Genomic DNA, 27,745 nt, shown 5'->3' on the forward strand with positions numbered 1-27,745 from the left:
CTCATTTCCTGCTGCGATGATAAACACGGAGGACGAGGCCCGAGAGACTGCTTGCTGCAATAGAAACCCTAAAATGTGTGCAGCCGCGCCTGCAATCCCCGACATACAAATTTGCCACAATCAACACAGACTGACAGACCTGCAAACTTGCAAACAAATACTACGCTGAGGAGGGAGGCGTCTATATATATATATACATATATAAGCGGCAACTAGAGAAATTGAGCAGTCCAAAGCACGAGATGCCGCAGCACCTCTGTGCACGTATAGGCCCGCTGGCATGCGGCACAACGCAAATGCATTCTATTTCTCCACCTATCTACTGGTGTACCTACAGCCTAAATCTACGCATAGCAGACTTTTATAGGCAGCCAGCCGTGACAAGAGAGCAGATGAAGAGGACCGAATTGCATAAAGGATATGTGTATATATTATATAGACATAATTATGCATATTTGTAGATATTTATATTTGTGGAGCGGCATTTGTATGTACAATTATATACTTTTGCATATATGTGTACATATATTTGTGAATGTAGAGGCAAAGATATAGGCAGAGATAGATGTCCACTTGCACAGATAAACATAAGAACGCAAAATGAGACAACTGTAAATACATAGCACCTCAAGAGAAGGGGCACGCAGTGTCGTTTGTTTGTTCTACGGCTCACCACTAACACCTCCCCAAGAGTTTGTAATGACCCTGGCGCCGTTATCGGTTGCATATTTGATTGCTGGAATTGCGTGAGAGACGTCACCTTCACCAGAGGCGTCAAGAATTTTGAGGGCCATCAAACGTGAGTGGTGGCTTATCCCCGTAACGCCTTCTCTATTATTTCTCTGAGCCGCTATGATTCCTACAGGCCAATACCGCACGGGGGAAGGGGGGAGGCAGAGCACGGCAGAAACAATGAAGATGACTAAGAGTCGGTGTGAATGGGCAGACGCATACAGCTATATTACAATAAAAGGACTCCTATGGATGCCGTGCTTGCTGGGTGTTTGTTCATGGAGGAGCTGCACAAAGGAGGGGGTTAGACAGGAAACGTGGGAGTGCAGAACAAAGAAGCTTGCGCTTTTTTGACGTGAAACGTTAGGTTTCACCATGAGCAACACAAGATCTGCGAGGAAGATGTAGGCACGGGAGACGGTCTAGTGGATGCAGCAAGTGTACATACACTCCACAATGAGCAGCAAGCAGTCCTTGACCGGAAAGTAAATCCTACTGCGTAATACGAAAAATTGATTTATCATTACACATATATCATATACCATATATATATACCTGCAACATGAGAGCCATGTCCATTGTCATCCATGGGGTTGTTGTTATTTGCAAGAAAGTTCCAGCCAAAGACGTCATCTACAAATCCGTTGCCATCGTCATCTACATTCGTCTGGGACGCCCATGCAGCGCAGAATTTTGCAAGCGTATGCTGCATTCGACTGCAGATTGATCAGGTTTCCCTTAGCGCTACCTCTGTGTGTCAGTTCGCCTGTCTGTCTCTGCGTAAGGCACTAGAGGGAGAGAGGGGCCTGAAAGGGGAAGGAGAGGCCCTGTCTGTTATCTCTCATCAGTGGGCCCCCTGTTTTGGCCAGTGTAACAGGCGTCTCTGCCCCTATTTTGTTTGTACAGCGGGAGAAAAGGCGCTGGCACCAGCCCCTCTATCGCCTTCTCCCTGTTTTCGTCTGTCTCCCTCAGCCTGCAGTCTGCTGCTGGTCTCTTTGCCGTGCCGTGCTCTGTAGGCCCCCCTCGTTTGCACTGCAAGTCACTGCAACGCTCTGCTTTGCAAGACAGACAGACAGACGCTAGAGCGACTCACCTGCCCGTACACCTCCTTGAGATTTAGCCACATCGATGGAAACAGCTCGGGATGCAGATAATTCACACCTAGCACAGCACAGCAGAGCAAGGTAGACGCAGGGGATGCCCGCAAGCTTTGGCGGCAGGGTGGATGCACAATAGATGAGGAGGCCACTACAGACAAGCCCCAAGAAAGCCTTCATCGCAAAGAAGGCCGCAATACAGCGCACGCAGCCCCACAAAGATGCGCAGGAGAACCACAAAGGAAGGCAGAAGCAAGGCACGCATGTCTGTTTTCAGAGAGAGAAGATATGCGAGGGACAGACGTCGACTACTTCTTTCGGAAAACAGCACCACCCAAAGGCGCCTCCTTGAAGGCATGCACGGCGAGGGCAACACGACACGGAAAGAAAAGGAGGAGGGATAGAAAGAAGTGAGACACATAGATGCATGCCTCTATGTGCACATGCATCTATGTGTGAGTCTCTGCCTCTTGCCTGTGTCAACAACGGCCACCGGCACGGCTGTGTCTTTAGTTTGCTCCAAGGCTCCCCATTCCCATGTTCTTAACATGTCGATACCCCGATCCACATGTGCTGATCCGTGCGGCTGTTTGAGAGGGGGGGCCCCGCCGTTGTTGGCGCTGCCCCGCTCCACAGCAATCAAGGGGCTGCTGCTGCTGCTGCTGCTGCTGCTGCTGCTGTCGATGTCTCTGCTAACGCCTTGGCAGAGGTCTCTGACCTTAAGCAGTTGCGCTCTCGCTTGATCATTTCTCATTAGCCACTGAGAACCCCAGGCGTCCCCCAGAAGAGCCGCTGCATTGCCCGCTTCGCACGCCGCAGCCAGGGGCCCCCCGCGAGGCAAGGAGGCCCCCAAACCCCACTGCAGGCCAAACAGCGGATCGTTGGGGGCCCCCAGCGGGGAGGCTGCCGCCACCGACGAACGGGGACCTTGTGTCGCGTTCCGCTGAAGCAGCTGAGAGCTGGACGCCTCAAGGGGCTCTCCTGCAGCAGCTGCAGAGACTCGAGACACTGTCTCCTCCATGCCGATCCCCGCTGCCGCCTTGCGGAGACTTTGGTCTGCAGGGGCCTGCTGCCCCACACTCTCCGCTGCATCCCTCTGTGCCCTTATGGGGGCATCCGGTGCAACGAAGAGGATGTCTCTGCCGTATGCCGATCCAAGAAACTGCAGCAAAAAGGCCCTCAAAGAGGATAAATCCCTCTCTCGGCTGCCGTTGTTGCTACTGCTGTTACTGCTACTGCTGCTGTTGCTACTGCTGCTGTTGCTACTGCTGCTGTTGTTACTGCTGCTGTTGCTGCTGCGGAAGTGCAGCGTGAGGAGGTCAACCCCGCAGAGGTCATCCGACTCAAGAAGCGAAGCGGGCGCTGCTGAGCGGCTTTTAGGCGGAAGGGGGAGGCTCTCGCTTTTCCACTGCTCTTTTCCCCCTTCCTCTCCTTTGTTGGTAGTCCTTGCCAGCTTCTGCATGCGACGGGAAGTGGCGCTGTCCGCAGCAGCCGCAGCGGCGGCAAATGCCTGAGCGTCCACCAGAGTCACCTCTTCGGAGTGAGGGGGGGGGCCCCCAAAGGAGGCCCTCGCCGGCGGGGAACTCTCCCGCATGGGCTTCCCCGGCAGCGCTCTGCTGTAAATGTGGCGAACCTCTTCCACGACAGCCCCAGAGGTGTTCGCTGCTTCCAACAAAACCTGCAGTCTACGCCTGCTGACGCTGCCACCTTCGGTGTAGGCCAGCTGCTCAGTGTCGCTCCCACCAGCAAGCCGAGGATCGTCGTGCGCTGCCTTCTCCGAGACGCCCCCCGACAATCGCCTCGCCGCATGCATCCCCCCATCCAGCCTCGTCAAAGCGCCGTTAAGGACCCCCTCCAGCGCCTTCCCGGGGGAAGGCCTCGCGGCGTGGGCTGCTGCGGCTGCATCTTTTGTCGCGGCGGCAAACATCGCAGGGTCCAGAGAGATCTCCGGGGGGATGTAAGGCAGGGGGACTGTTGAAGGCACCTCCTCGCCAGAGAGCGTCGTCGCGCCAATGCTCTGGCTGCTGTCTTCGCTGCTGTCTTCGCTGCTGTCTTCGCTCTCACTGGATCTCCTTAAACCCGTAGGTGCAGAGACCTCCGCAGTCGCGGGGAGGGGAGACACCCCTCCAAGCAAGCGCATATTCGCTTGCCTCCTCAGCTCCCGCCTTTCCTCATGATTGCAACGCCACCCCACAAGAACTCTATCGGGGTAAACTTCCTTAGAGCTGAAGGCCGCAATATCTACTACGACTACCCGCTGCCCCTGCTGCTCCGCCCCCTCCTCCTCATCAACATCATCAAACGCAACACTCAGTTCCTCATCCTGCAGCTGCTGTCGCGCTTGGCCTTGCCGCCGCCTCTCCTCTTGCTGCTGATGACTTTGCTGCTGCTGCTGATGACTTTGCTGCTGCTGGTGCTGTTGTTGCCTTTGCTGTTGTTGTTGCTGCTGTACCCCATTAGGGTGCAGAGACTCGCCAAACCCGAGAGGAGGGGCCTCCCATGCTATGGCCTCTGGAGCATCGGCCTTTGCGTCGCGAACTGGCAACTGCTGCAAGATCCTTGAGAACTTTCGCCCCACTTGCATTTGTTGCTGCTGCTGCTGATGATTTTGCTGCTGCTGCTGATGACTCTGTTGTTGTTGCTGATGATGCTGTTGCTGCTGCCGTTGTTGCTGCTGCCGCTGTTGCTGTTGCTGCTGCTGCCGTTGTTGCTGCTGCTGCTGCTGCCGTTGTTGCTGCTGCTGCCGTTGCTGTTGCTGCTGCTGCTGCCGTTGCTGTTGCTGCTGCTGCTGCCGCTGCTGCTGCTGCTGATGCTGCTGTTGCCCTCGCCTCTCTGTGTGGGGCCTCCGGCGCGTGCGCGCAATCGCCTCTACCCCCATTGCTGCCCCCAGCTCTGCAGCTACAGAAGCATCCACACGCTGCTGCACTGCAGCGGAAGCTGCTGCTCCTGCTGCGATTGATTCTGCATTGAGCACCTCAGACAGTGTAAGCCGCAAAAGATGCGCCTCCCGCTGCTTCTTTTGCTGCTGCTGTTGTTGCTGCTGCTGCTGCTGCTGCTGCAGCCTACGCCTCGGACTCTGTCCCTCGTCGAGCTCCAGGGGCCCCAGCCGTTGCCTGATCGATGAGATCGGGGAGGCGGTGAATTCCACAGGCCCCTCGAAGAAGGGCAGTGTCAGAGAAGTCTTTTCCCGCACGTCTTTTTCCCCGTTTCGCTCTTCTCGCCTCGACAACTCCGCCTTCTGCTGCGGCTTCTGCAGGTGTCCTCCAGCGGCAGTCATCGTCGCCTCCTTGAGAGTAGCGGCTGTCTGCTTCCAGTCTGTTAACAGCCGTACCGAGAGTTTCACGGGGGCCCCCGCCATCACGCGCAGTGCGACTGTGGCAGAGCCTCCCGGGGGCACCCTCGCCTCGATACGCCTGAGGCTGAGCTGTAGATCCTCGATGGCAACCCCCAAACCGTCGAGACGCTCTTCGCCAGCGTTTTCCCCCTCCTCCTGCGCAGCATCGAGGCTTCCCTCCTCGTCAGTCTCTATAGGCATGCCCAAAGGCACTGCAATCGTAGAGGCAGCGCGGGCACTGCGAGGCGCTCCTAAAGCTGACAGAGGAGTTTCCAACGCGTATGTTTGAACCACTGCTCTTAGGCGCTCAGTAGAAACCCCGCGAGGGTCTCCGGGGGCCCCAAGGCCCGAGAGCGTGGGCTTCGGTGGGGGCCCCTCCTGGAAGAAAATCTTAGGCGCACCTCCACTAGGAGGCTCCCCAGGTGCTCTGTCTACGATCTGTGACGCATGCAAATCGGCAACCCCATCGCGGCGCTGCCTGTGTGGCCGCCTGCCTTTACTTGCTGCCGTGCCTGCAGCTCCCGCGGCAGGTTGAGGCGTCTCGTGATCTCGTTCCCCGTAGACTCTCCGCTCTCCTCGCAAGAGAGCGGCTGAGGACTGCTCCCGGAGCTGCGGCTCCCGCTGGTCTAGCGGCAAATCTAGTGACGCGTCTAGTGACGCGTCTAGGGGCACGATCCCCTGGGGGCCCCTTTTAGCTGAGGGCCTCCCTCCCTGCCCTGGGGACGCCGCAAGGCCTTGCCTGGCAGGCCCTTTGTTGGGAGTGCCTCGTGCTGCAGGCGCTTTGCGCAGCAGTAGAAGGAGCAACACGAGCAGGAAAAGGCATAGCCTTCTGAGGGTCCTGGGCATAATAAGTGGAGGCCTTCTCAGAGGAAGGCCCCCACCAACACTGCGATGACACCCAAGGGGGAGCAGAGGCCCCCTTGGGGGCAGGGGCCTCTGTCCCATGCCAGCTGGGGACTGCCCCTAACCCCGTAGAAGCCTGATTTGGCGGCCACAGGGTCGGCCGTTGCTGCTGCATGCTGCTGCAGGGGCTGCAGCGCCCGTGGTACTGTTCAACGCGGTCCTATGTGGCCTACATGAGCGGGGAGGGCATAGACCCCGCATAAAACGAAGGGGAAAGAAGACAAGGACCTCGTGATCAGAAAGGGCGGGCAACGCGAAACTTTTGCGATAAACACTCACGATTCGCCTTCCTAGAGGGTTCTCTACCTGTCAGGTCAAAAACCTGAGCTGTATGTACAGCTGAGAGAGCCCTGCAGCTGGTGTGGTTTGCCCCTTCCCTCTGTGTCTTGTGCGGTACCACAGACCAGGGTTCGGGCCTTAAAAGGACTTCTTATCCGATAGACGATCTCTTTCAAGTGCACCCAGCACAGCAAAAGCCCTAAAATAAAAATGTGATCTGTAGTGATGCAGACGCATGCGCATTGGCAGAGGGAGGGTCTACAGGGTCACCGGAACGTTGTCACCAGCATCCACACCAGCAGCATTAGCACCAGCGGCGACAGCAACGGCAATGCCACCAAAACAGAGTGGCGCTTCTTATTTGCTCCCTATTTCCTTTAGAATATCTTACATTTGTTATTTCAAAAAATCTGGTCACCCCGGATGCCTGCATTCAAGAGAGCAATAGTTTGGGATGAAAGGGTGCAAGGTGCACCACCGGTGTGGACCGCTGAACTGAATGGTACGTACGCCTCGGCCGCCTACGGAGAGTGACTACTGTCACTTCTCCTGCTAGTTCCGTTATTTCCTTTCACTTGTATATATGGCTAATTGAACAGGAGGGAGGACGTCCGTGCAAAGAGAGGCAGACAAGCTACAGGGCCCATCCTCGAACACAGAGTAGAATTTTTCGATAAAGAGGCATTAATCCTTGAACAAAACACGAAATCGCCAGCAATATTGTTTTGCTCGCTTCGCGCTATGCCAAGCACCCCAGCTGAGTCCCCATAGTCCCTCCGCATACACCTGCGAGGCTGCAGGCATTGCCTACAAACACACTGGTACACGGAAAAACTGGCCTAACGCCCGGTTCACAATTGGCACCTTCATTATTTCTGCGTCTTCCAGCTGTACTGATGGGGTGCAGCCATACTTCTGGGACGTTTGCACCTTGTAACGACCCAAGCTACACCTAGGCACATTTGACTACACTGGCTATGGAAAACACACTCGTCTCTCCAGGGCTTATGACGCAACGGTACCGCAACTGGCTCAAGAACAGAACGCTGGGAGTTTGAGTCACTATGGGCTCCTTTTCGCGTGTGATTCCTGGTTGGCTTCCTTTTTTTTTTGCATACATCTTGTTTCTTGCAGAGAAGCGCCAGCTGATTGCAGTAAGACAGACTATTTTGTGCATGCGGACGAGATGCTATGTGCGACTAGCTGTGAATGCACGAAGTGCTACGAGGGTGCAGCAGCGCTTAGCCTAGCTGCTAAAGACTCCGAGACTACAACCAGATATAGTAGATGGTTGGCAGAAGGCCGCAAAAGGAGTGAAAATGCAAAACAGACAGCAGGAAAGCCACAGGTTGAAAGGAGAGCGTGTACAGGAAATCTGAAGAGACGAAAGCAGCCAACGGATTTCACACAAGACTTTTAGTGCAGATGGGGCACTGGCTGAGCCCTTATCGGATCACACGGAGACGCTCCCTCCTACGTTAACTTATGCTCCTGGCTGTAACGTTGATGAGAAAGAGACTGAGCCTCAAAATACTCGGTGGGAGAAAGGTGATGCACTAAGGAAGAAAAGCTAATTAACACATAAGAAGAAGAGCAGTGCCTCACTAAGTCACGGAAGGGCATGGCTATATGGACTCCAGGCACTAACTCTTTAGTTCAGCTGGCGAGTACTTTTGGCCCTCCCTGTGATTACAGAGTCAAACCAGCTTGAGAAATCCTCAGTGTGGCTGCAGAAACAGCTCCACTGGAGTAAACACGAGCACGCTGCAGGGCAGCAGGTGCAAAACGCTTCATCAAAAGCCTCCGTTGGAAGGCACCTAGCTCCAAAGATAAATAAAACTTGATAAAACTTATCAAATGTTCCTTATAAAAGACTTTTTTCTTCACCTGCCTGCGCCTCTCAAATTTTTTGGCATGAGAAGAGATGGTCAGCCAGGGTGCGCGTAGCTGCACTCTTCATGCAACCTAAGAATTCACATCTGGGTGGACTTACCGCCCAGCACATACTTACCTAACGTTGCATGTTCGTATATGGAGCTACAAGTGAAGTGTAATTAGAAAGTGATCAGACCGACAAACCAAGTAGGCGTTTCCTTGCTGGCTCTCAGATAAATGTAACTAGTGTTTGCAAAGGGCTCACGCGTAGCTTTGTTCGCTACCCTAAGAGTTGTTGTATTCGTTAGATCGGGGGCGGGGAAGGGGAGGAGGGCACGCACAGAGCGGGCTGCGGCTAGCCAGCATTGCAAGAGATGTATGACGCTCAACATGAACAGAAGGGTGGTGCCTTGAACCTTCACGCGCTTGTTTGCATAGGGGCAGTCTATTCTGCAGTAGTCCCTTATGATAAGCTGCAAAAGAGGTCGGTTGTGTTCTCAACATGCATTCTTGAGGGCCAGCACCGTTGAGATACCCAACTTCTGGCATCTCTTCTACTTCCTTTTTCGGTGTGTGTACACCTCGTTTGTCTTTTGTGCCTCCCCGACTATCGCGGAATCGAAGCACTCAGGTTTGAGCGGCGCTTGTACTGCCAGATGCGCAATGGTTCATGCCTCTCCATAGCATGAAATAGGCTAAGATAAGAAGCAAACAGTTTTGGTTCAGCTTGATTCGTGTATTTAGTAGCCAGCCACCGATTTTTGGTGCGTACCAGCCAGAGGCGAGACACCATTAATAGGCAGCCTTTACTTGCCAGCAGGAGGAACACGTGCGAAAATGCAAAAATACCGAACGACAGATGGTAGAGCAGAGTCAGTGTACCAAAATTTTGAATGGATGAAGCAAAAGAATTGATTTCGTATGCACACGCGTGGCAAAGCGTTACGGTAGTCCTACACATGGGGTCCCTCGACCCTGGAAGGTGCAGCCAGCGTCTGCTGCTGGTGCTCCTGTTGGTGCTCCTGCTTCTATCAGCACCCTACACGATTGCTTTTACGCTGCTATTTATTCCTTTGATTCATCTTGACGCACGTGCTGCTGCACACATTAGTGTTCTGATACGTGTACGTTAAGGGTTTAGAGTCCACGATCTTCACTAAAGATGTCTTCCGAGTTCCTTTTTTCCAGAGCCTGTGGGCTGCTAAAGCAGCAAAAAGGTCTGAAGCACAATCTCAGGGAATTGCTCAAGGACGAAGCCAGAAATGATCGCATGTTCAGAGAATTTAACGGTATGACTTCTCTAAAAGCCACACCAGGCCTTGAAAGCCAGGGCTTTGTGGCAGAGGCTTTCATCGCCGCCAGAAACTCAAGGGCTCAAATCGCTCGAGCCTGAAGCTAGTAGACGAAATGTGCCGCGTTACCACCATGAATTTCCACGCTCGCAGCGCGCCCAGTGTCTCAGGTGTACGTCCACGCGGCTTGGGGTTTGTGTGCAGGCATCTGCATGGACTTCAGCAGACAGCTCATTGATCAGCAAGGCCTCGATGCTCTGTTGGAACTATCCAGGGAGCGCCGAGTACGAACATTAAGGCCTCACGAGCTTCACAGGGCAACTGCCTGCTTGTGTTTTCTATGCATGCCTGCCTGCGTATAACATGTCGAACAGGCCCCTATGCTACCCGCGGCGTGCTGGGGTCGTGTGGTGCCGGCGTGTGCTGTGTGACTGTTGCAAAGGGGTCAGCGCCCCTCCCCCTCCCCCCTCCTATCCGTGTATCACTTGCGACGTATGTTGCAGTGTGAGCGCGTGCGTTGGCGTCTAGGTCTTGGAGCAAGCAAAGGCCATGGCTGCGGGAGAGAAAATCAACACAACAGAGGGCCGCAGTGTGTTGCACTTCGCTTTGCGAGCACCCAAGGGCCAGACGCTTCGAGTGGGGGGAGAAGATGTCGTCGCCGAGGTTCACAAAGTCTTGCATCGCATCAAGGAGTTTGCAGACAGCATCAGGAACGGTCTGTCTCGAAGGCCCCGCTTCAAAAAATGTGCCTAAATCAGAAACCGCCGTCAACACAGCCTGCAGAACCTAGTCACAAGGCTCTCACCTTGCAGCGCATATATACATATATATGTGCACATGGTGTAGTAATCTGCTTCTCCCTTGATTTCTGAATCTCTTCCCCCGTTAGTGCAAAAAGCAGAATTGGTGTCCTTGGAATTTCATGCGTGGTTCCTGGACTTATCTGCACGGAGCTGTGCGTGCCTCTCTACATCTCTCTCTATATATGCATATTCGAATGCATGTGAAACACTCTGTGCACCTACACCTCACGGTTACGAGCAACGAACGTGCGCTGGTTTTCTGTTTAGGCACTCTTAGGGGCGCGACTGGCAAGCCTCTGAAGAATGCGATTTGTGTTGGCATTGGCGGCAGTTACCTGGGCAGCGAGTTCCTCGTGGAGAGCCTCAAGACAGACGCCTCTGCGGCTAAGCAGTCGGAGGGGCGGACTATCAGGTCCGCAAGCGCGAGCAGCCTGGGGGTCTCTTGCGCATTGCGGCTGAGGGGTTTGTCTTGTGCTGTGCTGGGGAGCATTGAGGCTTGAGCGTTTGGGTGCTGGACGCTTTCCGAGGTGTACGTACTTCCTCAGATTCCTAGCCAACGTTGATCCCATCGACGTATCCCGCGCGACGGCCGGCCTTCGCCCCGAGGAAACTCTGGTGATCATCATCTCAAAGACCTTCACGACTGCAGAAACGATGCTGAACGCACGGGCGCTGAAGCAGTGGCTGCGGGAGGGAATCCACGTGGAAGAGGAAGCGCTCGGTAAGCTGGAGCGGCGGGCCGGGGGGCACATACTGTAGCGACACTGAGGAAAAACCCGTGATTGCGCCGTCGCGTCTCAAAATAGGAGGCTGCGAAAGTAGGAGGTAACGCGAGGCTTCGCAGGCACAGGCCTCTCTAGAATAGTGGCAGTCTGCGCGCCTCGTGTATTGGCGACCCCTAAGGGTGCGTGCGAGACTCCAACATGTCCTCCCTGCTGCGCGCAGGGAAGCACTTGTGCGCTGTCAGCACCAACTTGAAGCTCAGCTCCGAGTTTGGGATTGCTGAAGAAAGGGTGTTTGGATTCTGGGACTGGGTTGTGAGGCTGCCCTTGAGCTAGTTTGAATTTGAAAGCACAGGCGTTCCCGCGATTTTCCCCAGTAGCCTCTTGCACTCGGGGTCTAGGCTTCGGAGGCAGCAAATCTAGTGTTGTATTGGGGGAGTGGCTTGGGGGGCACTTTTTTGAGCGAGGATGGAGGACTGAGGGCCAACTAACGCCCCTTCGCCGTTACTGTAGGGCCTAACAGATTTGCGTTCTGGGCTGTAGACTGGCTTCGGTGTCTGTTATGAAGAGAGCTTCCTCTAGACATTTCTTCGATTGGGGGTGTTGCTCGCTCAGGGAGGGCGCTTCTCTGTGACTTCTGCTGTCGGCGTTTTGCCACTGGCGATTCATTTCGGGTTCGACGTCGTCGAAAGCATCTTGAAAGTGAGGAGCAAACAGCAAGCGCGGGACCGCTCTCCCCTGCCGTTTTCTCGAGCATTTGCTCCATTTTGTGTCCCCTCCTCGCGCGGTTCTTTCTCTGGAGTTCCTCTGCATGGTGGTTTGGAGCTTGCGGCTGGACGGCTAATTTGCAGGGCTGTCATGACATGGACAATCACTTCCTGCAAGCGCCTCCCGAAAAGAACTTGCCCTTGCTGCTCGGGCTTATCTCCGTGTACAACTCCTCCGTCCTCCAGCTGAACTGCGTTGCTGTATTGCCTTACTGCCAGGTGACCAGCGAGGCTGCGCGATAAAGGCGCTCCGGGAGAATATTTTTCGCTACACCCTGACTAGTCCTAGTCGTGCATGTCCCCTTGCACACTGGCGTTTCGCCTGCATCTTACCGGGAGAGTCGTTGTTCGAGGGCGTTCTGACCGTCCTTTCAAGCGCAGCCCTCCCTAGTGTTCACACGGCCTCTGCTTCTTCTGCGCTCGCTTTCTCCTCCTCAGGCCATGCACCGATTCGCTGCCCATATTCAGCAGCTCACCATGGAGAGTAACGGTACGCCCCTATGCTAGGAGGGGTCCCCCAGAGTCAAGGAAGGCTCTGCGCCTCCCCCAGCAGCTCTCTGTGCGTAGCTTTCTCTTCTCTCGGAAGACTGAGCATGACCCGCCTTTATTTGCCCTGAGACTGCTGAATGCATTGGAGACTGGGCAGCTCAAAAAGGAATCTTTGCATGCCACCCTGCGCGCGTCGACCCCTGAATCACTGATGCTCAGCAGCGCACGGAGGAACAGGCGCATCCAACAAACGCGCGACTTAGGGTATGGTTGGTGGCCGCTGCAGGCAAGGGCGTTGACTTGTCGGGAAAGCCGCTCGCAGGTCCAGCAGGCGAAATATACTTTGGCGAACCAGGAACCAACGGGCAACACAGGTGTGTGCCAATCGTGAGAAATAGAGATCCGTGTGGCGGGAAGCTGGCCGCTTTTTCCAGGTAGTGGTCCGAGACGTAAACAGGGGGATCTTTGTTTTGGAGATGCGAAACGCAAATATTCCTGTCGTTTCCGGGGCCTGGTGTGCATGCACGCAGCTTCTACCAGCTGCTACACCAGGGCCGAATTATTCCAGCCGAGTTCATTGGTTTCAAAAAGTCCCAGACCCCGATCAACCTTCCGGTAAACCTCCAAAAAGCGCTGGCGCCTGCCCACACCGACACCCAGACGCACAGTTACAAACATACACATGCGTACAAACACTCAAACATCCATCCATCCATCCATACACACGTGCATGCAAATACACGTACATGCATCCATACGCATGCAGTCATAGTACACTCAAGGGCTTTGGGTTTGCTTCCCGTGGCAGAGAGGAGGCGCCTGTCTGTTTCTTCGGAAGGTTCCTTTGGGGATATCCTCTAAGCGGCTCTGGCTTTCGGCCCTTTACGCGGAGAAGGTTTCGCGAGGTTATTTGTTTGCTTGATGGTAGTTGGTGCTGTGTGTGCAGAATGAGGAGGTTTCCAATCATGACGAATTGATGTCGAATTTCTTTGCCCAACCGGACGCGCTTGCCTTTGGGAAGACACAAGAAGAGCTTCAGCAAGAGGGCGTTCCTCAGGAACTTATTCCGCACAAGACGTTTGGTGGAAATAGGCCCTCGACCCTGTGTGTCAAGAAAGACTAATCTTATGCGAGTCCTTCGAAGCAAAATGCGGTCTTTGGCTTCTCCAGAGATTTCTGTGCATTCGCTCGCCCCCAGCACTGTGCAAACGAGCAACGTCTGCGGCGTCTCAAGGTGCTTCGCTGTCTGCAGATTACTGGTTCCCGAGTGCAACGCCTACTATCTAGGGATGCTCCTTTCCCTCTACGAGAACCGTGTGGCGACTGAGGGCTTCGTCTGGGGCATTAATTCGTTTGATCAGTGGGGGTGAGAGCGACCTCCGTAGGCTGCGTTTTCTTCTTTTCCTGTTGCTGCTGTCCCTTCTTGCAGGTGCTGCGCTGCTTGTGTGGGGGTGTGGGAAAGGGAGGGGGAGGGTAAACACCGCGCTGATGTTGCCTTTTGTGATGTTTTTGGGGACTGCAGCGTGGAGTTAGGCAAGGTGCTGGCGAAGGATATCCGCAAAGTTCTGAGTGCTGCACGTCACGGCAAGCAGTGCGTTTTCACGTGGCGTTCTCAGTGGTTGTGTCGGTGTATTTTGGGTGGGGGATGGCTGCGAGCGCCTCAGGGGCACCTCCGGACGTGTACATGCCATAAACGACCCGCTGTGGCTCATGTTGCTGCGCCTCTGGGCACATGAATTCTGATGTGAAAGTGTATACGTGTATGTATGAGCATATATGCATGCATACACATACGTGAACGCATGAGCGCTACATCTGTAGGCACCCAGGACTTGAATCAAGTGCCTGCATCCTTTCCTGCGTTGGTGAGGGGCCGCCTCGCGTAAGGGGGGAGTTTTTGCCGTTTATGGCCTCTTTCGAGTGGAAGAATCTGTTAGGATATGTTGAAGCCTGTTAGAAAGGGGTTTTTGTAGCATTCTGTGAATCGGAAATTTTTCCAGCGGCACTCAAGCCTTCTGCACGTTGAAGGCGATGAAGTCGTTCGCATGTACACACATACACATATGTATACATGTATACAATTGCAGATAGTCCAGGTGTTCACGCACCTGGGCTATGGAAAACGCTGGGTGGGAGAGTGCGTATTTATATTGCAAGAAGTAAATAGTGATGAAGTTGTATATCTACGTATCTACAGCCATATCTGGACAATGTGTGACCCGCTGCGCATGTGTCGCTGTTTGTGGACAACTGCAAATGGGGCTGTATATAGCCCTCTGTCCATAGCATTAGCATGGGTTAATTGCAATGCATGAAATACTTACATCGCTTCAAGTATGTCGATTTTTAAATGGCGCATTGGCGAATGTGTGTCGGGTGCGTGAATTTGTGCACAGGCCGGACGTCAGCCGCCTTTGCTGCCCAACGCAGCGACTCCTCAAGTACTATCTCTCGTCGTAAACTGTGTACATGCACAGTTTCTTTTATTTTGCATCAACAACCACAGAACATTGTAGTTTGGCAAATGACAGGAAAGAGCTGCCCCTCGCCTGCCTCCATACGCCCGAGCTGCACGTGTATGCCAACATGTTTTACGCCCCCAGCAACGTCGCTGCTGCCAATAAGATGGTAGCGACGTCTGCCACGACATACCGCATTTGTGAGGTGTGTAAACGCAACGGCTATTCTTACATTGCTGCGTCATTGCAGCGTTTTTGCTCGTGTGATACTTCTGAGCGCCGTGTATATACGCTGCTGCCTCTACACTTAGGGCCTGCCCATGGGCAGGCCCTAAGTGTAGAGGCAGTTACACCCAAGCGTAATTTGCGGGTCTCTGCTAGCTACGCAGTTTGAGGCATGGCATAGATGGCTGCAGAGATACACTCCCTTGGTCGGTGCCGCCGCCTGCACACGTTCGAGCGCAGCTCGCCAAGCAACCCGCGCAGGGTGCACACCACAGAGGGTGCAGCCAGCAGATGCCTTGCTTCCGTGTTTAAAATGAGACTGCGAAAAGGAGGGCAGCGCGCCTGACAGAGGCACGAGGGGTGCAGCATTCTCTTGCAGCCCGTGCAAGGACTTTCTGACGACTGCGGCCCCTCGTTCTCCCACAAGGAAGGGCCTCTCAGGGAAATTGGTTGGCAGTGCATGCACCTGATGATGCTTGCTTGGAGGGGCGGAACACGTAACCCGCACCCAAAAGAAAACCCTCGAGACGCCATGAGAGAGCAGCAATCAGCGTGTCAGTGCATCTACAGCGTCAACAAGCGAATCGCTTCCTAAGGATGCATGCGAAACAGGGACTTTTGACGTGCAGGAGAGGAAAGAGGAGGCGTCTGCCAATGGGGTGATTGCCCTGGTTAAGGTGCACCGCACCCAAAAGAAAACCTTTGAGACACTATGAGAAAACAGTTTTCAGCGTGTCAGTGCATCTACAGCGTCAACAAGCGAATCGCTTCCTAAGGATGCATGCGAAACAGGGACTTTTGACGTGCAGGAGAGGAAAAAGGAGGCGTCTGCCAATGGGGTGATTGCCCTGGTTAAGGTGCACCGCACCCAAAAGAAAACCTTTGAGACACTATGAGAAAACAGTTTTCAGCGTGTCAGTGCATCTGCAGCGTCAACAAGCGAATCGCTTCCTAAGGATGCATGCGAAACAGGGACTTTTGACGTGCAGGAGAGGAAAAAGGAGGCGACTGCCAATGGGGTGATTGCCCTGGTTAAGGTGCAGCGCACCTACTGGCATGCCCTCCACAAAGCCATATGCCCTACTGGGGCCTGGCGTTCACCGGAGGTGCAGACGCCCCTCTCCTTGAGTGAGTCAATGAGGTACATTGAGCATGCGGACCTTGATCGCCAATGCGTTTAGTGCGCCTTAGGCAACTCAACTATTGAGAAAGAAATAATGTCACTTGGGTCATGAGTTGTTTTACTTTGAGGGTTCGAGCGCCAGTTCAGGTGCACATACACTGCAGCACGCCTGATGGTTAGACCAGTGGCAGTGTTCACCTGAAAAGGGCCTAGTAAACAACGGGATACTCTCCATCCAGAAGCGTTTTATTAAATGCCTTTTCATTGAACTCTGCCCCCAATTGCTTGACGATTTCTTTCAAGTCGGTTTGCGCAGTTCCCAAGCAAGTGGTGCCACCCGGCGAAGGGGTGATGTTGAAAATTATATTTTCGCCTGCAGCGTAAAAAGCATGTACAAATACAGCCACGCCAATGCGCGAAAACACAGAACAACACACACTGGCCACAAACAATATCTACATACACAAAGACCATGCGAACACATAGCTGATGTCCACACACCTTCCATCAAAAGGCAGAGTCAAGCTAACGGGCACTATATGCAGCAGCCGTGGAAACACGCGTCACAAGAGTTTTTTTTCAAAAAAGAGGATGAGTCGCGCAGGCGACGCACTGTTTCTCAATTATGCTATCGATTGCAAGAAAAAAGAAACGCCCTCGCCGAATGCCAACCCTACCCATTCCCACCAGTGCCGCCGCCATATTCACGCACCATGCCCAACGCACACGTCTAAGCAACTGACCAGTCATGATCTTCCCTTCTCCCAGGAGCAGTTTCTTCTGCTCTTTGTCGATGAGCTGAGGCCGCACCCCTCCAAATCCCTTTGCGTACTTCAAGTCTTCTGGCTTAATGGAAGGCACGATTTTGCTCACATCCTGAACACAAGAAAAGAAGGAGGCCGTTTTTGAACTGCGTTGTCGAGGTTCAAGGGCATCCCACGGGGCGAGCAAGAGAATCGTCAGCGCGCATCACGAAGGTATTCGAAGGAAATTTTTGCGACAGCAGAAATTTCAAAATGCTGCCACAAGCCTCCCGCAACGGCATGCTGGTGGAGCCACCCCTCGTCGCTAGGCCACCTCCCTGCCTAAGCACAGCACCTACCTTGGCGAAGAGATGATGATTCAGCACGGGCACTTCAAAAAGGAAGTTCCTCAAGACGTAATTCCGCATGTGCCGCGTGTTTAAGAGCTCAATATACACCTTCAGGAGATTCAGATCGGGATTTACGACCCGCAAGAAATCTGGAAGGGTGCAGATGTTGAACCGTTCCAAGAGCGGCAGTGGCAGCGCCGTCGGGCCGAATCGGGTAAGTCCTTGCGCTACTACGTCTGGATCTCCATGAACGGCAGCGAAAGGCAGGCGAGAATCCTGCACTGTATAGACCTTCCCGTTGAGCCTGCGGCAGCGAGCAGTACCCATGCCAAGGCCACAGCACACGCGCTAAGAAAGCTCGCTTTGGAGGCGAGTGCGCACGCGTAGGACTGGAATGGGAGGCGCAGGAATAGAGCACAGACGAGCAAAAACTTCCTTGGAAAAACAGCCCAGCGAAGAAACAAGACCGTAAAATACAAAACACCCCATCCTTGCCTACATACAGACAGAGCTACAAAGGGAGAGGCAGTAAAATGATTGCAAATGGCGATCGGGCACAACAATGAGTTACAAACGCCAGGATTTCGACTGCTCTACATAAGAGAGATGTATATAGAGAAATGTACATGCATACATATCCGTATACCAATATATATACACATATAAATATATATATGCATACATACATATATTTACATATATATTTATGAATATATATGTATATATGTATACCTGTATATAAATATATATATACATATACATATACATATACAAAGAGCGAGACAGAGAGGTAGAAAAAAGATGATTACTAGCGGAAAGTGAAGAGAGTGCACTGACGCACATGCGCTCCGTAAAGTAGAAGGATCCGGCCATAGGCAAGCAGGAGTACTGCAAGCCGTATCCCATGCGTTGGGCAAATAGCAATGAGTGCCCGCATGCACTCACCACCACGAAGCGTGCCTGAAGTGCGTCACAGCAAGACATCCACAACGGCAGCATAAGAGGGCTGACAACGCACGTCGCGTGCTTTCAAAATTGCCCGTAAGAAAATCGCCGTGGGAAGGCAGAGAGGGGGCTGCCAGTGGGCGAAGAAGAAGCGCAAGCAGAGAAAACAGAAGTGCGGCACATAGAAACGCGCATGGTGTTGTACAGATGCGGGTAGAAAGAGCGATGTTGGAAAAGGGGAAGCATCTCGAGACTCTTCCTCTCCAATTACCTGCTTCACTCCACGGTTCGTGCGGATAGAAAAGAGATCCTCCCTCTCCCGCCGAATTTCCAGCACCTCGGTATTTAATCCAAGGTCGATCTTCTAAAGCACAAACGCAGATACGCGAAAAAAAACAGCGAAGCAAACCTCCACGAAAGAACAGCGAACGTCCATGCAGAAGATTCCATGCCTAAAACAATCACCCTTTCTCTATTCTTCCCCTTCTGCTGTGCTGCTGAATCTCCCTAGCGAGCCCGCGGCCGCATTTTCGCGAGAGAACAGCAACATATCTACTATTAAAAGCCATTCAAATTACTCATGGGTGTGTGTATATGTATGTATGTGTGTGTGTATATGTATGTATGTGTGTATGCACATGTATGTATGTGTGTATGTACATGTATGTATGTGTGCATGTGAGGGTACGAATGCATCTGTAGTTGTGTATGTGTATGCTGATGTACATGTAAAGCTGAATGTATGCACATGTATGTATTTAAGGTGCATCAATGGCTCTGCTCTTGCGCTTGCCTTGTCGCTTCCAAGGGCCTTTGCCTGCTCAACAAAGGCCTCCGCGAGGTGCACGTAATCCACGCCGGTATACTCGTTGGGAACATACATGGCGCAAACTTCCTCAGGTCGCTCGAAATTAGAAGATCTCAGACCAACGCGGGGTTCGACTTCGCAAATCTGCAGACACACGCCGGCAGGGGATGTTAGCGACCCCACCACAACAGTGTTGCATCGCCTCGACGCGAAGGCTTCCCAGTCTGTGTGGCGCAAGAGGCCTAACCCCTTCCCCTTAACCCCTTCGTGCAGTGGCTGCGAGCGTCGCCCTCTTCTATGCCCACCTGCTGCTTGTTGATGAGCTGCAGAGAAGTGAAGAGTTCTCGGAAAATCTTGAAACGCTTCTCCATGAAATCGCACTCCTCCGGACCAACTGCTAAGGCCATCTTTGGGAAGCGGAAGACGACCCTGAAAAAAAGCGGCCACTCTTCCAACAACAGCCATCGGGCTTAGTTGAGCCCTTCAAGCCTCATGCCAATCAACAGCAGCGCACGAAGAAAAACGCAACACGCGCCGTGTGCGCCGCTGCCGCATGCGGGCTTCCCCTTCCCCCCCCCCGGCAGACAGCACGCTTACTGCATGCGCAACTGAGAACTTTAGAAACCACGGCATGGAAGCCTAAGAGACTGACTTATCGCGGACGCTAGGCGGCAGTTTTGTGGCGAAGTTGCGAAGCATATCCGCCTGCCGCTTGACCACTCGGGCCTTTTCTGCAGGGCAAAACACACCAAGCAGCAGCCCCCTTGCTTCACAAAAAAAAAACCTCCAAGCGACCCCTCTGCCCCCGCTCACCGACGTTATCAGTCCCCCGCAAGCACGTGCCCCTTTCGCTGGATGCCAGAAAAAGCTCACGCAGAGTATAATTCGTCTCTATGTCTCCGCAGTGGATCGTCTGGGAGTTGTTTCTCGGGTTTGACTGCACAACGCCAAATGCTGACCGCCGTTCCACGAGGCCGAGCCTCCTCAGATCTTCGCGCACACCCCGCAAAAGAACGGAGACACGTATAAACACATCCATACACTCCACCGCCTGCAAGCGCCTCCCGTAAACTCCCTTCCTACCCCCCTGAACCACGCAGGCACGCCCCCTGTCAACTTCCTCGCTGCTCGAAACAGTGCAGCCATGAGCGTCTAGAGCGTTCACAGAAAGCCCCGCCATGACTCTCCACTCACAAGCGCCAACACCCTGAACCCCTTGTTGCGCTACACAGCGAACGCCGCTAGCTATGCCCACTCCCATCCACTTTCCCTGCGCTGTGCAAGCGTCATTGTTCGACGCAGATTCATCAACCCCGCACCACGACAGCGGCAGAGCTGAGTTACTGGTTTGACTCTAGGTTGCCCCTTTTGGCCTAGGCCGTTCGTAAGAAGGACACGCACTCGTGAAGGCTGCGAGCTCATACAGAAGCGCCGTGCCCGAGACGCCTCCCCCAATGATGAAGACATCGTATGGCTCTCGACCGCTGGAAGCCCCCTGCCCCTTGGCACTAAGGCTCTGTGAAGATTTTGGAGGGGCGGCCTGAGCTGCTGACGCCCCAGCTCCCGACGCGGCAGACGCGAAAGATCTGCATGCGAAGGGCGATGAAAATCGGGGGAGGGATAGGGCGCAGCGAGCTGCCACCCCCGCAGTCCGTGACGCAAAAAGTGTCATCGCGAAGGGAGGGGAGAAAGGAACAAAAAGATTCCACAATTAAACAACCCCCCAAACCCTTGGCTGCTGCGTCCACGCAGCTCGGGTGTGTATACTCAGGTATATATACACCGCAAATTAAACAAAGGTGCTGGGGGCAACAAACACAAAGCCAAAACAAATCGTCATCCCATAACACAAGGCTTCCGTACTGTCCGTTTTGTACATGCCTTTGCCGTCCTGCATGCAAGTGCTGCCAGCGGCAGGTAAGCCCCAACCAGCGATAGCAATGTGCTCAGAACCTGCAGGGGCAGATCTTACGCACACTGTGCATTGAAGGAAAAATCCACTTTTTTCGTATGCCGTCTATATTTCTACGAATCACAGGGAGAAAAAAAGGCCACACAAGCTCAAAGAGATGCAGCAGCAGTGCGAAGGTTCGTGATGTGTGAGGGGCAATAGAAAGCTAGTGTTATGACACACGCAAATAGAACGGACTGTCTTCCTTCCCTCGAGGACACTTCCTCATATAGTAGCTGATGCCTCTTATACTCTCCCTAGCACTAGCACACAGCCCGGAGCACCAGTGTGCTCCAAGGGTCATACCAATAGGGTATGAACTTCTACACTCCCACTGGAACATTTCCAAGCATTACATGCGCTAAGATTGAGAAGGCCTTGAGGGCCTGTAGCTGGCAGGAGCTAGCTATCTGCCCCTCTGCGCCAGCGGCGCCCCAGGGTTCGCTTTTCGCAAAGTTGTTTGCGGCAGGACTGGTTTGGAGGTACAGCGGACAAGAGCTGAGCACACAGAGCAACAGCTACCATAATCCTCGGCTCTCTATGGGTGTATCTAAAAATCAAACTCTCATATGGTAACACTTGCTGTGCGCAGCATGCCCCGTTGTAGATTCTGCAACTTTCCATTCAAGGTCTCTGTCCGGGGACACTCAACTCCTGACTCACTTCAAACTTGACACGAAGTCGCATACGGTTTCTTTTTACAAATGATGAGATTTCTCCTTCTCCTACCCATGCCTCTTGAGCTTTGGACATGAGAGGAGCGGGGCAGCTCGGGGGCGCGTAGCTTCCTTCACTGAGCATTCCAAGCATTTCCAACAGCTTGCACATGGCAACCAGAGCACAACCAGATAGCATTTGGTCTTGTTGTATCGCGCTAGAAGATCCTTGCAGCAAATAAAGTATACGAACAGCTCAACCAGATGGTCATTTCTTTCCTAATGCCTAGCTAAGTATAACTGGTGAACGAGAGCACCAAAGTGTAGTTTATCCCGCTGCAGCCTGCGCTCCCTAGCAGATCGGTGACTACGGTTTGGGGCGTTCTCCCGAATACACCTACAGTAGATACATCCAATGTCAGAACACTTCCTCCGCTCTCACCTCCTCCGTCCGAGGCGCTCCCTCAACAGCCACTCTTCGCTCGATCTCTTGCTCCGTCCCTATCTTGTGCGCTGCTGGCTCATTCAGATGAGAACAAGACGACAGGGTTCCCCGCGTTGCCTATCATTCTGAGATAACACTGCTAAGAGCAGCTCCCAGGCGATTGCCCTCCCAAGAAGACTAGTCGGCATTAAACTAACGGATTGGGGGTTTTTCCGCACTATGACTATGTGACCCTCGTCAAACTCTCACGAGATACCCGAGCATGCGTTGCCGCTTGTTTGCCAGGGTGCGTGTATGAGAACTGTGGGTCTTGCTGCTGTTCTGGATGTCTATCACTTTGTTCACTCACAATGTGGCCTCGCGTGTCGCCTCACAAAAAGGGGCCGTGCATTCCTCTGCTCTACCAATCGCGGAACCCCGTCGTTCATGCCTGGATATGCCCCTTCCCTCAAGTCACCCTGCACCAGTATAAGACATTTCGCCTAAGAGAGCGTCCTACACTCCATCAGACGACCTCGATTCCCCTTCCTGCGGCAGCTTTCAGAAGTTTTCCAGCCCAGAGCGCAGCCGTGGACTACTAGTCAGGCGATCTACATTAAAGAGGGCCGCTCTTATGGGTCAGGGACAAGTGCATCTGCAGAGGATTCAGCCTCAGCACTTGTTGATTTAAAGAAGCTTTTCGGCTGTACGGAGAGAGGGGTTTACAACGCAGCTCGCAACCTGTCCCCGACTGGCCCCTCCAAAAAGACACTAAGCGCGCGTTGATCTGCACAGCGGGCTGAGCTATGTACTTTGGTAGTCTCAGCTCAACTAGCTACATGTTAGGAGATGAGGAAAGAATGGGGGATGGCTTGGTTTGACTCGTCGCTTATCTCGTTCATTGCAGAGCAGTGTCAGGTCCATACACCAAGATGCAAGATTGTGTACACGCGCATTATACGTTGCCATGTGCAACTGACTGTGTATCCTTGGAATTTGTAGAACGCAGCTACGGGCACCCTAGCTGTTCGTACACCCTGTAACGTCGAAACCCTGTTGGCCACAGGCAGGGCAAAGAGAAATATCTTTGAGAAGACCACTTCGCGACTTTCTATGAATTTTGTGAGGGTCTAGAGTTACAGATTTCCCAACAGAGACGTCAGATGCAGCAATACAGAGGCCTTTCCTCTTGCTTCCCCCTGTCACCCCCACCCGTTCCCCTTTGCCTCTCTCTGAGTGGCGCTGTCTCCCCGTGAGCTCCGGATGGCGTGGGGCCGCGTACGTTGCGCAGCTGTGTCGGTTCTTCTCAGATGCATCTGTAGCAGCACTTTCTAGAGGTCGCCTGCACTGGTTGATGGCGGTTCAGAGACCCTCCGTCGGATCTCTTGTCGCACACTTGTTCCCTCCCTACCCACCCCCTCCGCTTCATGGGCAGCGACAAAGACCGACTCGGCCCGCCTCCACCCCTCCCTACACCCTACTCAACAAGGTCCAGGGCACCAAGCAGCAGGCAATCACAGCACGCTCCGTCTCAAATCAAGCGTCGAGCGGCTTGATTTTACTGCCACAGGATTTTAAAAACGGCCACCGGGCAAAGGCGGCACACGCACCCGAAGGCGTCTCATTTAGGGAGGCGCTCGGCAGCAAAAAGTATCGGAATGAAGATGCGCCACATGGCGACAAGCTGTTGTTGACACCGCAGACAAGGCATTTGAGAGCGAATGCACCCGCAAGTGGGACACGCGGCAGCAGTGCATGCAACTGCAGAACGGCAAAGCCAACGCCGGAGGGAGAGAAACGCCGATCAAACGTGACGAGGGCGTTGCAGTAGACGCGCAGAGCCCCACAGGCATCAGGAGATAGAGGTCTCGGCAAATAACGGCCGTCCCATTGAGACAGTGTTTCTCAAAAGCGAGAGCAAGAGAGAGCGAGAGCAAGAGAGACAGAGAGAGCAAGAGCACAAGACAGACACAGGCAGACACGCAGGGCCCTGCGTCGCTAAGCACTCAGCTGATGGGCCTTGTAACAAGGCCCGAAGCAACGGTCTTGCCGCCCTCCCTTAGAGCAAAGCGAAGGCCTTCCTGAAGCGCCACGGGGTGCAAGAGCTCAACCTCCACTTGCACACTGTCTCCTGGCATTGCCTGCGCAGAACCACAAGAGACGGCGGGGTAGCGGGAGCCATATGCACCGAAGGGACGCAACGGGCTTTCACAGGGCTTACTCTCCATCACATCGGAACGGCAAGCTGAAGAGGCATGCAGGCCCCTTTTCATACGCCTTTCAAGGCAGCCAGGCTCCCAGACTCTCTGTCTGTCTGTCTGTGCGTCTGTCTGTCTGTGTGTCTGTCTCTCTCTCTGCGCGCCCCTCCCCCCTTTTTCCTTGATGCAGACTCTCAGGCGTTCCCTGCCATTTGTCGCGCCTCACCATATCCTTCCCTTCGGGAAGGGTAATCGTGCAGGCCATATCGCCTGTCCGAATGAAGGCGTGTGGTTTATAGTATGAAAAGAAAGGCTTCTTCCGGCCCCCCTCATCCTCCTTCAAGACGTAGATATCCGCAGAAAATTTCTTGTACGTCTTCAAGTATCCAGGCGCACCAACAACCATTCCCCGCTTTATATCATCCCGCTTCACACCCTTCACAAGGGCCCCAACCTGTACACCAAGAGAGAACAAACCACTGGCATGCAGACTGACGCGCTCTCTCGTCCTTAGCCGGCTGCTGCCCGCAATACATAGCGGTCCTTCCTTTAAGCCAAACCGACAGATAACAAGGGGTGCTCTGCAAAACACTACCACACTTCGGCACCTTATTACCCAAACTCCTCTCAAATTCATTCCCCCAAATATCCCTTTCTCTCTTCCTATGCGTCTGCATCTATCTCCAACTCTATTTGTCTCCAACTCTATCTATCTCCATCTCTATCTATCTCCATCTCTATCTATCTCCATCTCTATCTATCTCCATCTCTAGCCTCTCTCTATCTATCTCTATCTCTCTTCCTCTAGCTCAAAGTGCACGCCCCTACCAAATGCTCCTCGATCATCACAACACGCCTTTCGACAATCCGGTGGTGTTTCTCTTTTCTGCCTACCTGATCGCCGGCCCGAGCCTCATCGAGAGTCTTTTTAAACATCTCCAGCGCTGCGATCTGCGCCTTAATCGGCTTCTCCCGCACGCCAACAATCTCTACAGCCTCCCCCCCCTTTAAAGTTCCCTGCTCGATGCGACCTGTCAACACAGTGCCTTTTCCTGCGGAGAAAGACGCCGCAGACAGCTCCGCCAACAGCGTGTGAAGAAACTCAGGAGAATCAAAAGCCGCCGCAAAGTCTCGGGCAAGACACACGGTGCACCAGAGGCAGACGCGATGCAAGAAGCACACGCGCTAGCTCACCAGGAATCGAAAGCACTTGCTCGACAGGAAGAATAAGCGGCAGGTCAGCCTTTCTCTCAGGCTCCGGTATGAACGCGTCACACGCCTGCATGCAGAAGAGGGAGAAAGGCCCCAAGGATCGGAAAATTCATCACGCACACCACGAGACAGACACTCCAGACTTAGAGCCAGCAATTCCAAAAGACACCATCCACACATGCTTCCATGAATATATATACGTATACATACATATATATACACAAACAAATATATGTGTATGCACACATGTACACATATATAGATAATATAGCGAGAGACAGCTACAGAGAGCGTGTATGGTTCCCTGCACCTCCACGTTGATATTTATAGAGAGAGAGACAAACTAGCTAGCTAGCTAGCTAGCTAGCTAGCACACACACACCTCCATGAGCTTCAAGACAGAGTCAACGCCGTATTCTCCTCCTTCACCATTTAGGGCCTTCAGGGCAGACCCTCTGATGAAGGGCGTGTCATCTCCTGGAAACTCGTAAAAGGATAGCAGCTCTCGCACCTCCATTTCCACCAGGTCCACCAACTCCATATCTTCCGCCATATCCATCTTGTTCAAATACACAACGAGCCGCGGGACGCCTACCTGGTGGTAACACAACACGACGCAGACTGGCACCGAGCACATGGCAGCAACACGCTGCTCGCCTCTTTAACGGGCGAGGCCTGTTAGCTAGCTAGCTAGCTAGTCAGCCATGCCGCTCTCGTCAACGGCTTGGCTGTAACGGGCAAAAGAGGGAAGTCGTGAGGCAAAGAAGCTCTTCGTGGAAGGCCATGCGCGTTGGTGCCCTCCCACACCGCATTGCCGATTTGTATGGCGCGCCCCTTTCTGGGCCTGGCGTCCGGCCTCTTCAGAGTTAAAGCCCCATCGTAACATGCATGCGTTTCTCGATATCATATAAACGCGCATGCATCCACCACGTGTCAAACACCCAACGGGGCGCCTGCCTGGCGCGCTGCCTTCTTTGCACAAAGGCATCTGGCATTGGTAAATCATAAAAAGGCCTCACAGTGCCCTAGCACTGTGAGGCCTTTTTTTCTATCCATCTATATATATATATATATCTGTCTCTCTCTTTCTCTGTCTCTCTTTCTCAGCTTCTCTCTCTCTCTTTTTCTATCTGTATCTCTCTCTGTCTCTTCCTCTCTCTTTCTGTGCGCATACATACCTGTTTAGACAGGAGAATGTGCTCCCGTGTTTGCGGCATGGGGCCATCGTATGCCGAGACGACCAGGATTGCACCATCCATCTGTGCAGCTCCTGTGATCATATTCTTCACGTAATCGGCGTGCCCTGGGCAGTCCACATGGCCGTAGTGTCGGTTGGCTGTCTCATACTCGACGTGCGTTGCGTTGATGGTGATGCCTCTCTTCTGTTCTTCGGGGCTTTTATCGATTTCGGCGTATGACTTGAACTCGGTTTTTCCCCGTGTCGAAAGGACTTTGGTGATAGCCGCGGTCAGCGTGGTTTTCCCGTGGTCTACATGCCCAATGGTTCCAATGTTCATGTGCGGCTTGTTTCGCTCGAAAACACCGACTGCGAAGCCGCGGGTGGGCCCCCTGCAAGCGGGGCTCCCAGCGGGCGAGGCACTGCGCTGCAGAAGGTCAACTCTGCTGCCAGCCCGTCCCGACGAGGAGAAGGCGGACAGCACGGAGAGGAGAGGGGCGAAAAGGGGGGGGCTCGTTGGCTGCGAGAACGGCGCCTTGGTAGATGCGCAGGGAGAAGCGCGAGGGGGGGCCCAGAGGGCCCCCCGACGTACAGCCGCCGCGACTGAGGGGCCCCGCTGCAGTCGGAAGGCCGGCGCGGTCAATTTGACCGCGGGAACAGCCATGATGGCACTGGAAGGCTGGACGTACACTAGGGTTGAAGGGGGGAGGGGAGCGGTGTCGGTCGGCGGGCGAAGATTCCTGCACGCCGCCAACAGGGCGCTACGAGGAGAGGCGCAGAAAATCAGTTTCACCGAAATAAAAAGCGGGGAAGGAGGGAAAAAGGAAGAATAACGCCGGAGGAGGCGGATTCCTGTGGAGGGCCCATCGTGTCGGATCGTGCATGCAGCAGCCACAACAGCCCCGAAGCCGCCATGATCTGTATGCATAATAACACTACAGAGATGGAACTACTAGAGGGTGTGCCGTGCTTGCACGCAGTTCATGCAGGCGTGGAAGGGGGGTCGGGGGGGGAGGGCCGCAACTCGCATTTCAATTCGCCAGGCTGCTGTGGAATTCTCTGAAGCACATGCTTCTTATAGCCCATCTTCGATGCGTGCATGGGTCGATTCCGAGAGGTTGCTCAGACTCGGGCAGAAGGGCACTGTCAACACCAAAAACAACTCCCAATAAAGCAGCTCT

The 27,745-nt window shown here is 53.7% G+C and overlaps 4 protein-coding genes across 4 annotated transcripts; 1 reads left to right on the forward strand and 3 right to left on the reverse strand.

Moving 5' to 3' along the window:
* Nucleotides 1-662: 662 nt before the first annotated feature.
* LOC113146569 (transcription factor kayak-like) lies at nucleotides 663-4,651 on the reverse strand (the record flags this gene model as incomplete). Its single annotated transcript, XM_026334338.1, has 5 exons — nucleotides 663-810; nucleotides 1,275-1,399; nucleotides 1,826-1,893; nucleotides 2,304-4,275; nucleotides 4,397-4,651. Coding segments are annotated over 5 exons (2,568 nt in total), but the record flags the coding sequence as incomplete, so codon positions are not given.
* A 4,731-nt stretch (nucleotides 4,652-9,382) lies between these two features.
* Nucleotides 9,383-12,292, forward strand: LOC34617846 (glucose-6-phosphate isomerase, cytosolic). Its single transcript, XM_026334339.1, is given in 10 exon segments — nucleotides 9,383-9,509; nucleotides 9,717-9,796; nucleotides 10,041-10,227; nucleotides 10,583-10,727; nucleotides 10,861-11,036; nucleotides 11,261-11,352; nucleotides 11,653-11,739; nucleotides 11,889-11,985; nucleotides 11,988-12,023; nucleotides 12,243-12,292. Coding segments are annotated over 10 exon segments (1,077 nt in total).
* Nucleotides 12,293-16,309: 4,017 nt separating this feature from the next.
* Nucleotides 16,310-21,752, reverse strand: LOC34617845 (probable malate:quinone oxidoreductase). The gene is made up of 12 exons (XM_026334340.1): nucleotides 21,561-21,752; nucleotides 20,810-20,963; nucleotides 20,348-20,581; nucleotides 19,820-19,936; nucleotides 19,599-19,677; nucleotides 19,252-19,375; nucleotides 18,932-19,090; nucleotides 18,410-18,502; nucleotides 18,035-18,153; nucleotides 17,203-17,497; nucleotides 16,844-16,976; nucleotides 16,310-16,473 (listed from the first exon to the last, which is right to left on the reverse strand). Exons 1-12 carry the CDS (start codon nucleotides 21,750-21,752, stop codon nucleotides 16,310-16,312), a joined length of 1,863 nt encoding a protein of 620 aa, XP_026190125.1.
* A 2,231-nt stretch (nucleotides 21,753-23,983) lies between these two features.
* Nucleotides 23,984-27,492, reverse strand: LOC34617844 (elongation factor Tu). Its single transcript, XM_026334341.1, has 6 exons — nucleotides 26,566-27,492; nucleotides 25,770-25,982; nucleotides 25,370-25,454; nucleotides 25,070-25,227; nucleotides 24,402-24,551; nucleotides 23,984-24,118 (listed from the first exon to the last, which is right to left on the reverse strand). Exons 1-6 carry the CDS (start codon nucleotides 27,490-27,492, stop codon nucleotides 23,984-23,986), a joined length of 1,668 nt encoding a protein of 555 aa, XP_026190126.1.
* Between the last annotated feature and the right edge of the window lie 253 nt (nucleotides 27,493-27,745).

The sequence above is a fragment of the Cyclospora cayetanensis genome, unplaced genomic scaffold (genome assembly GCF_002999335.1).
Source record: "Cyclospora cayetanensis isolate NF1_C8 unplaced genomic scaffold, CcayRef3 CcayRef3_contig_4, whole genome shotgun sequence".
NCBI lineage: Eukaryota > Apicomplexa > Conoidasida > Eucoccidiorida > Eimeriidae > Cyclospora > Cyclospora cayetanensis.